Raw genomic sequence first — 10,928 nt, forward strand, 5'->3', positions numbered from 1 at the left:
AAAAAAAAAAAAAAAAAAAAAAAAAATTTAAATAAAACTGACATTAATTTGTTTTGAAAAAACAAAAACAAGTCACCTACTGAGACCTCCAAGTGCACATGGAGCTTGTCTTTGCTAGAACAGAAATCTCACTTCTATACTCTGGGTCTAACGTTTTGTTGCTGTTCTTTCAATTTTTTTTCCTTAGGGGAGAGAACAGAATTTTATCTGTATATTTGCAAATTTTATCCTAAGTGTAGCTGGAATATGAGACATGAACTACGTGGAGAAATCTGGCCAAATGTGGAACAAGAAGGGTAGGGGCCCAGAGGCATAAAGGACTGGTTTGCTTCGGGGCTTTATTGACAGGACAGTAAAAACAAAGGCCAAGTGGGAACCTGAGCCAACTGAAAGTTAAATAACAAGAGACAAACTTGCACAGTAAAATGAGAAGACCTTTGAGAATGGAAAAGTATGTCTAAAGAGGTAGCCTTAGAAAGAGGACAGCACCCTAGTAGAAAAGGAGATTAAACAGTTTATCTTTCAAGAAAGGAGGAACCAGTTCTAAAAAACAAAGCTGCCTGGCACTAAGATAATATAATCCAATGTAATAGGTAACAGGACAACTATATATGACATAACATAGAAATCAGCAAAATTCTCTATGTGATACCAAGGACAGACATAGTGTTATTAACTGGTTATTAATTGACACTAGATAAAGCAATTTGGGGACACCCATTTTTCACACACCCTATGGAGCTTAGTACAAGCCACTGAAATGTAACAATAACTATAATAAAAACCCAGAAAAAGAGATTAAGGCATTTGTGCTTGGCGTGATTATACTTATTTCTCGCTGAAACAATACATTTTAACAATTACCCATTTTAAAACAACATAAGAGAAAACACTTCTTTATTGAATTCCCATTGCTGTTGTAACACATTACCATAAACTTGTGGTATTAAACAACGCAAACTTATTTTCTTACAGTTCCGGGGTCAGAAGTCTGATATGGGTCTCACTGGTCTAAAACCAAGGTATCAGCAAGACTGCATTCTTTCTGGAGGCTCTAGGGAAAAACCTGCTTCTGTGCCTTTTCCAGCTTTTAGAGGCTGCGCACATTCCTTGGCTCGTGGCCCCCTTCCAACTTCAATACCAGCAGTCTTTCTTATGATGCATCACTCGGCTGCTGACTCTCCTTCTGCCTCCCTTTTCCACTTTTAAGGATTTTGTGATTACATTCGCCCTATGCAGATAATCCAAGATAATCTCCCTATTTTAAGGTCAGCTTATTAGCTAGCAACCTTAATTCTCTCTGCAACTGTAATTCCCCTTTGCCATGTAACGTAAAATATGGACAGGTTCTGGATATATCTTTTGGGAGCCATTATTCTGCCTACCACAACTTTAAACAAAGTTAAACTATATTGTGTAAGATGGACATTAAATCTATCAACAATGCTGAAATCTTAGATTTGTTCGGCACCTTTATAGACATTACACATTCTTCTATATGCCTGAAAGGTAAACTCTGTACATCGAGTACAGAGTTTACCTTGTAAACTAAATAAATTGGTATGCCTTTTTGTAATATTCTTGGCTTGGGAGGCCTAGGGAGCTTTACTGTACTTTGCAGATTCTGACAGCTTAAAAAGAAATATATATAACAACTACTGAAATATGTAGTATTTCATATAAATAAATAAATTGGTATGCCTTTTTGTAATATTCTTGGCTTGGGAGGCCTAGGGAGTTTTACTGTACTTTTCAGATTCTGACAGCTTAAAAAGAAATATATATAACAACTACTGAAATATGTATACTGTCTCTTTTGGGGGAGAGTAACAATATCCTAAAATCACTATTTTCTGTTAAAAGAATACATGTTTACACTGCAGACCCTAGAAGAAGTTGAGTGTTTAATGTTTTCTAAAACATTTGGTCAGAAATTTAATTTTTTAAAAATTTTAGTTCAAGAGAATGCAACAGAAGCCCTACTTTTTTCATTTAATTTTATTATTTTCTTACAGACATGTTCCAAACAAGCTATGATTTTCTTGGCAAAACAGCTCTATCAGGGCTTCCCTGGTGGCGCAGTGGTTGAGAGTTTGCCTGCCGATGCAGGGGACACGGGTTCGTGACCCGGTCCGGGAAGACCCCACATGCCGCTGAGCGGCTGGGCCCGTGAGCCATGGCCGCTGAGCCTGCGCGTCCGGAGCCTGTGCTCCGCAACGGGAGAGGCCACAGCAGTGAGAGGCCCGCGTACTGCAAAAATAAATAAATAAAAAAAAAATAAATAAATAAACAGCTCTATCAAGAGTCTCGCCAACCTCTCCCTTGAGGGACACAGAGACTAGGACAAAGGAAAGAAAAACGAGGCTAGACACCTGTCCCCAGTGGAAAAAGGAAGAACACACCTGAAGAGCAGCTCAGACAAAGGGAGCCAAGGGGGAAAAACAGTAATTGGAGAGAGACTGCTTCAAGCTGTTGCTGGTTTATAAGGTAAATCTATTCCTGGACGAAAGGTATACAGTAGCAGCACACTAAAAACTGGGACAGATTGTATCTCCTTCAAGTCTCCGCTCTTATGACACTCCTTCCAGGAAGTTTTCCCAGCATGGCCTGAGCCCCGTTTGGATGAATAATCCGCCTGAGATTGCCAGGCGTCCCATGTGCATCTCATTAATGCATGCATGCATTCATTCACTAATTCATTTATTCACTTAACTCATATTGAGCACCTAACACGCTCCAAGCCCTAAAAATAAAAAAAATAAACAAGGCATAATAGCATTTATCACATGGCATTTATTTGTCCTGGTGTTGGCTTTCTGTCTCTCCCACAGCAGCTTCTGGGAAGGCGCCCTATTTCATTTTTGCATCCTCAGTGTCTAGACAGTGCTTGGCAAGGCTAGGTGCTTAATGAACTTAAGAATGACCTCAAAGCGTACTTCTGATAGGGGGCTATGTTCTCCAAATCTGTATTTGAGGGGACAGGGGATGACCGGTACACAAGATGAGAACGGTAAAAGCATCTTTATTTGGAGTGCATACAGAACCCCCCAAGAAGGGGGGTTCTCGCGAGCCCGCCCGCGCGCCTCACCAGGTCAATGGCCGCGATGTTCCGGAGCGCCACGACTCGCCGGATGGACTGGAGCGGGTTCTCGGTCAGGTAGATGAGCCGGCCACTGAGCAGCACGTACTTTAAGGTGTGTTTCCCCGTGTCGGATACCACGATGCACGGCTCGTAGGCGCGGATGGCGTCGTAGACCTCGGGCCGGCAGATGCCTTCGCAGGAACGCGTCCAGGCGGCTCTTCTTACGCGCGGGGAAAGCGGCCCGCGCGGGGCTGGCGGCCCGCGCGGGGCTGGCCATGCGGGGCGCCCGCTGCAGGGCCGAGGGATGAGAGTGGTGGACGCCTCCGCGCAGCCCCGCCTCCGCGCCGCCCGCGGTAGAACCCACGCGCGCCACAAAGCCGCTGCCACCCTCGGGCGCTGGGGGCCGGGCCCCGCGATTCGGAGACCAAATCCTGGGTCCGGCTCCTTGGAGCATCACCCCCCCCCCCCCCCGGGCCGGCCGCGACGCCGGTCCCCCAGGTTCCTTGCTGGCAAGCATCCTGGGCCCTCCTCTCACCCCGGCCCCCTACCCTCGCCTACTCCAGCTGTTGCAGACCAAGCCATTTCTTAAAAACTGTGTGGAAGCCTCGGTTTTAGTCAGGTTTTCTATTAGAAACTTGAATGACATGTAATTTACCGATTTATTTTTCAATAGAACAATCCTAGAGCCCTATTAAGATCAATCACACAGGTTTAGCATTCGATTATAACACTGCCTGGCATAGCTCTCTAATTTTTATGAGTAGAAACGTAGCTTTTCTTTCTCCAACTACATAAAATCAGACAGAAGAAAATCTTATAAATTGTTTTGAGCACACCCAAGCCTACGTAATGGATATGTTTCTGTTCCCAGTGCCCAGGACAACGCCCTGTAGCCAGTCGAAGCTCAATCTGTGTAGGATGAATGAATGGGTGAAGCCTGCATCTTGAAAAAATTGAAGCTTAGAGGTTGAGAAATGCTGATCATGCAGCCTTGAGACTGCAGGGTAGTAAAAGTACTGCTTAGTTTTTACAGACCATGAAAAACTTATTATAAATTAGGTTAGAGAGATGAGAAGGACACAGCAACAGAAACTTGCCTCCAATAACTCTAGGTGAGAACTTTCATTTTAATTTCAAATCCTAGAAAAGTCATTCTCTCTTCCTGCTCACTCACCCAGAGACCTGGTAATGCAAACCATATATTTATATTTTGTTTGATTTGCTCCAGCTACCTGCAACCCAGAATCGAATTACATATTCTTTATTGCATTTTATATTCTCCTTTTCCTCATATTTTACTATGGCATACTGTATGTTGTAAGCAATTTCAAATCCTTTGTGGAGAGTATAAATAAAAATGCATAAACATTGTAAACAAATCGCTGCAAAAGGGAACTGAGGAGAAATGTTTGGATGTGACTAAAGAAGTCTGAGGAACTCAATAGCAGCAAAGAAGTAGAAACAATATTTCTTTTTTTGGCAAGAATGTATTTGGTGAATAAGGAGAGAAGAGCCACCTGCTGACAAAATTTTAAATGACCTAGCATTTAAAGTTTTCTTAGAATCTGATCATACATCTGACTCTTCATAACTTCATACCTAGAGCCCCAGAGGCATGGCTATTTCCTCGGAAATAAAGACTATTCGCTATGTAACCCATTCTAGAATTTGTTGCCTCAAACCAACAGAAGGCAAAGGCCCTTCAGCTTTGCCAAATAGCCACACCTCACAAGAGTGGTTGAGAAGTAAATGGCTACTGCAGAGGTGGAATGTGAGGAAAGTGGGGAAAGGCATCAGTCCAGACTGCTATTTCGTGTCTCTTGGGCTCCCTGTTCCATACCCACTTCCTGGGACTAAGAAACAGAATTACTGGATCAGGACCGGAAAAGACAGCATATCTGCTCTGTCAGGAATCCCATCATAAATGAGCTTTTGGTGATAAGGGTACTAGGCTTAACAAATGTTGCACATGAAGAAGGGAATTTAACAAAGGGTCTGGTGGTTAAGGTGAGCTCAGTTAAATTTTTAACTTTGTGGCACGCAGAGAAGGCAGTATCTTGGTTTCCAGGCACTTGTTGTTCTATACTGTTGCCAGTGTAACAGCAAAGTTCGGATCACAGGAAAGGGGTTTAATATAGGAGAAAGATCCCTGGATTTGGAGTCAGGAGAACTGGATTAGAGCACTAATCCTGTTGCTCAGTATCTGAGATTTTTGGAAAGTCCCTTCACCTTTTTGAGCCTCATTTGACCATTCGTAAAATGAAACTAGTACTAATTTATGCCCTGCTAACCAAAGAGCTGATGTGAGGAGCAAAGGCAATGACTTATGAGTTCTGAAAGCACTACAGACATGCAAAGTATCCATATTCCCTTATCTTTTGGTAAGCTTTATGAGGATAGTTAACATAAATACACCCTACATAAGCATTTACTCCTTATCTTCTAAATCCATCCAAACTCAGGAAGCATTTGGTACAGATCCTGTGCAATCAAGCACTTAAGAGATGTTTCTTGATAAAACTATCAAAAGGAATGGAACATTACTTACCTGGAACTAATACCCAAAGGCACTCTCCTTAACCAGAAGAACGGAATAGCCTTAGGTCTAAGGATGAAAGGACAGTAGTGTTGAGCATAGGTCTGCAGAGCCAGATGACCTGGTTCAAATTCCAGGTCTCACTCAGTAGTTTAAAAAATTACCTTGTACAACTTTATTTATTTATTTATTTATTTGGCCACACTGCATGGCATGCAGGATCCTAGTTCCCCAACGAGGGATCAAACCTGGGCCCTTGGCAGGGAGAGTACGGAGTCTTAACCTCTGGACTGCCAGGGAGTTCCTGGACAACTTACCTTAATTGCTCAGTGCCCCAGTTTCCTGATCTGTGAAATGGGGTAATAGTACCAACCCCATAGAGTTATTATGAGGATTAGCAATGTTTCTAAGTACTTAGAACAGGTACGTAGAACAGAACGACAATGTGTAAGTGTTTTAAAAATAAATTGAACAAGTATGTGATTTCCTGGTACATATATGGTCATTTATTTCCCCATATACAAAGTAGTAATATTAAACTCTTCCTTGTTGGGTGCTAGCCTAACTTTTTAAACTTTAGATTAAGGCTCAAGACAAAATCTAATCTACATGCACAAATGTACAAACAAAAGAATGGCATTTTTATCTTTTTTTTTTTTAGTTGCATTTTTGGTGGAGAAATGAGCAGTGGGCCATAGGTCATAAGAATCCTGTAAGGATTTTAAACTAGAAGTACCCTTCAGTGGGTCTAGGGATCCCAAGTGTTCCCATCTCCCAGCGTGAAACTAAAGACAGTATGTATAGAGAGATACTTGAAGCCTGTAGTAGGTAAATAGAACCTGCACTTTTAAAGGTGTCTGAATTAGGAATCCCTTGGTATTTCTACTTAGTATTAATGGATACTGACCATTTAAATATCTACAACATTAGCAGTCAACTGACATATAGAGAAGAGGAGGTATCATTATGATAAAGTTGAAGGGAACATGCAAATGCTTTGGATTAAAACAAACAACTTTTTTTTTTACTAAATAATGCCCCAGTGCTCTGTTCTGCCTCAGGCTTCCTGCTCCACACCCACTTACTCTAAAAGAAACCAATGATTGGACTAGAACCCAATAAAGACAGCTCACCTGACCTATTTTCCTGACTTCTTTCTCGGCCAGGAAACCCATCATGAATGAGCTTTTGGTGACAATGACACTAGGCTTAATAAGCTTTGAGACAAATAAGAGAATCTGACACAGAACTCAGTGGTTATCAGCTCATATTATATTATTTGGGTTCAATTCAATACATTTCACAGATATTTACAGAGAAATTATTACCCATAAATAGAATCAGGATAAAACTTATTTTCAGTCTTCAAGAACTGACTAATAGGTGAGTAAGACAACCACACAAATTTAATACAAAACAAAAACATATTAAAATATATTCATGACGTGAGAGGTATGAAAAAAAGCACAATATCAAAGAAATGATCAAACAAGCCTGGTTATGGAAATGTGGAGACACTTCTTGAGGGAGGCAGCATTCAATAAATTCTCAAAGAGTGAATGAAACTGTTTCTTTTTTTCCTTTTATTATAGGCAGTTTTTTAATTTTTTTTTTAATGAATGGACTACATGTTCACTGTGAATTTTTTAAATCCAAAAAGGTACAAGGAAGATAACAAAAATCACCTGCAGTCTCACAACCTAAAGATAACTTTCAAGTAATGGATAAGTTTCCTTCAGTAAGTCCATGAGAGAAGCTTTGAAAGCCTAATGTAAGGTAGAGGAAATAAGGAAAGGAACAGAAAAGATAGATGTGACAGCACTATGCTGAAATTGAACTGGACCACTGAACATGAAAGCAACAAACTGACCCTAAGAGCGCTGACTTATGTTGAGGAGTTGAATGCATTGGCAGAAATAGCCACATCAGGAGGGAGATGTATTTTGTGGGTAAGATCACGACTTTGGTTCTGGACATGTTAAGAGTTGACATGCTGGTGAGATGTGTAACACAAGTTAGGAGTACAGAATCTTAGAACCAGAAGTAGAGAATGGGAGATCATCTTCATAGAAATGAGTGTTGAAGCCATGGAAATAATTACTGAGAGCAAGTGCAGAAAACAGAAAGCCAGATGGCTAAGAAGGCAGCCTTGGGGAAGACATGGTAAAGAGAACAACAGTAGGAGTGCAGTGAAGACAGAGTAGTCATCAAAAAAAATAAAAGAATTTTGAGGATAACACAGGGTCAGAGTCAAGAGAGGAATTTCAAGGAGGAAGGAAATAGTCAACAGAAAAGTTGAAATAAATTAATAAAAATGGTCACAGGGTTGGATCATTTGTAAGAGTTTTAGTAGAGTGATTTGGGAACAGAAAACAGATTACAATAAGTGAGAGACTGGAAGATTAAGTGTAGACAACATATATGGTGTCCTGAAGACAGGAAATCTAGAATCAAGAATCTAGGGTTCTAGTCCACCATTTACTAGCTATGTGGCTTAGGATAAGTTACTTAAAATAGATCCACCTGTTTTCTTTTTTAATTAATTATTTATTAATTTATTTATTTTGGCTGCATTGGGTCTTTGTTGCTGCGCGTGGGCTTTCTCTAGTTGCGGTGAGTGGGGGCTACTCTGTTGTGGTGCGCGTGCTTTTCATTCGGGTGGCTTTTCTTGTTGCACAGCATGGGCTCTAGGTGCACGGGCTTCAGTAGTTGTGGCACGCGGGCTCAGTAGTTGTGGCTCATTGGCTCTAGAGCACAGGCTCAGTAGTTGTGGCGCACGGGCTTAGTTGCTCTGCGGCATGTGAGATTTTCCGAGACCAGGGCTCGAACCCATGTCCCCTGCATTGGCAGGCGGATTCTTAACCACTGCGCCACCAAGGAAGCCCCTGTTTCCTTTTCTGTAAATTAAAAATGATGATCATGATCATGATATCTGCTCCATCCCTACAAGGTTAAGAGGAACAAATTAGAAAAGTTATATGGAGACGTATTGTAAACCATAATGAAATATATAAATGTTATCTACCCTAATTCTTTCAAGTACTCTGGCAATTGAAAAAAAAGGGAAATATGGGACAGGAACAATGTTTTATTTTTATAAGAGAGGTGCCTCACCATATTTATAGGAAGAAAAATTGACTTAGCACAATAGTTCTACAGCGTCATCACCGTTTAGTGGACCTTCACTTGAGAGACAGGGGTTAGAAGCACAGACTCTAGGGTCCGACTATGTGCGTTTGAATCCCAGTTCTGCTACTTAACTTTTATGCACTGCTGTTTCCTCATCTATAAAATGGACGTAATAATAGTACCTTGTTGTGAGGATTAACATCTGAACATTCAGGAGTGTTTCTGGCACATAATAAATGCTCCAAAATGTTGCCAATTCGTACATACAAGCATTGCCATGTGCAAGCACACATGCTTTAAGTTAAAATAATCACAGCTGTTTGTCAACATTTTGATAACTGGCATTTTATGTTAGTCTGAGATGGGAAACTGTCCATCCCCTTATGGATGGGGGAACCAGAATACGGAATGGTCAAATTTAATATCCCTCTCAGATCCTCTTCAGGTAGATTCCAAGTAGTTTCCTTATTTGTTACAAAATAACATGAATTTACAAAATTCAGAGGTTTTTACAATCCTAGGTATTTGAACTACCATAAAGGGCCAGTGTTATTAGATAAACTGTAGATAAGCTATAGATACTAGATAAGCTGTAGATAAACTTCCCCATATGAAGTATCCACAAAATGAATTTACAAATGAAAAAGGCAAATATAGATGGTAACAATACAATAGACTGTATTTTGAGGTTCTTTAGGATGATACAGTGGAATACACTGAACATATGACAGACTTTGGAGCCACTTAGACCACGATTAGCATTAGGCCTCCATATTGTTCACTTATTGAGTTGTAACTACAGGCTGGCATGGTACTAGACGCTGGGGATACACTGTAATAACACAGGAATCATAGCCTGACATTTTTTTTGTACGTGGGCCTATCACTGTCGTAGCCTCTCCCGTTGCGGAGCACAGGCTCCGGACGCACAGGCTCAGCGGCCATGGCTCACGGGCCCAGCCGCTCCGCGGCATGTGGGATCTTCCCGGACCGGGGCACGAACCCGTGTTCCCTGCATCAGCAGAAGGACTCTCAACCACTGCGCCACCAGGGAAGCCCACAGCCTGACATTTTAAACGAGTAAATTACAAGCGTGATGCAAAAGTGATTCAAGATACTTTATATATGAAATGCCTGGTGCAGTGTCTCGCACATGGCCGGTCACTAAATAAATGTAGCTGTTAAATGGTTACATTAATTTTATTCTACTTTCCTTCCACTCCCCTCTCCCAAGTTTTGTTTTTCACTGTAGTTCCAGTGAGGGCAACCTAGTCTGTATTCAGTACATACTTAACAATCAACAATGAAACCTAAATAACGAGCACTTATTGTATGCCAAACACATGTATTAATTTAATCCTGCCAACAACACTTTGAGGTCAATATGATTATCATCCACCGTTTCACTGATGAGTAAACTTAAGTACAGATAGATTATGTAACGCGCCTGAAACTGAGGTTAACAACTAGTGAGCGGGGTGGTAGGTGACGAGAGTGGGGCGACCTGTGATCCAAATCTACGCAGCTTGTGCCTACCTCTACTCAGTATTAATAAACTAGTCGGTGAATGAATAAACGAAGTAACAGTATCATAGAAGGAACCTACGAATAGGACTTCCTAAGAAAGCGCTCCTTCTTTTCACGAATGACAAAAATACTGGTACGTTTAAAAAGAAAATAAAAAATTTTCAGCGCTCCTCGGAGGATCCTCACGCGGGGGAACACGTGGGACCACAAAAGAGAATAACTGACTCACACGTGGTTTGGACCACGTGGTGAGGCTCTCCGGGGCTCCATACTCTAACCTGCCAACTACCTACCTAAGCCTTTATGGAACGTGCTAAGCAAACCCAACCCTGGGTCTCTGTCCCGGCGCAGAAACAGCAAGGGACTCTACAGCCGGGAGAGATTCCTACGAACCCCCACCCCAGCATGCACCAGAGACCCCTGCGACCACGTCTCCTGGCGAGCCCCCGGCGAGCGCGTGCGCCCCATCGCCCGGAAGTGTCGCCTGCACGTTGCATGCTGGGAGTTGTAGGCTCTCGGTCCGGGTTCGCGGGCCGTAGTCCGCACTCTCCATGAGGCTGCTGGCTTTGGTCCGCGCGGCTCCGACGCGGGGAGCGCGCTTCGCGCTGACTCAGCGGCGACGGCGGCAGCAGCATTAGCTGGCCCTCGCGCTCT

At 42.2% G+C, this 10,928-nt stretch overlaps 1 protein-coding gene across 1 annotated transcript in view; it reads right to left on the minus strand.

Annotated features, from left to right (window-relative positions):
- CUNH12orf56 (chromosome unknown C12orf56 homolog) overlaps positions 1 to 3,536 on the minus strand; it is a 66,190-nt gene extending 62,654 nt beyond the window's left edge. Inside the window, 2 exon segments of the mRNA XM_007447393.1 lie at positions 3,040 to 3,262; positions 3,264 to 3,536. Of these exon segments, the coding sequence (XP_007447455.1) occupies positions 3,040 to 3,262; positions 3,264 to 3,536 (496 nt within the window).
- Positions 3,537 to 10,928: the final 7,392 nt, after the last annotated feature.

This window comes from Lipotes vexillifer, unplaced genomic scaffold (assembly GCF_000442215.2).
Source record: "Lipotes vexillifer unplaced genomic scaffold, Lipotes_vexillifer_v1.1 scaffold170, whole genome shotgun sequence".
Lineage (NCBI taxonomy): Eukaryota > Metazoa > Chordata > Mammalia > Artiodactyla > Lipotidae > Lipotes > Lipotes vexillifer.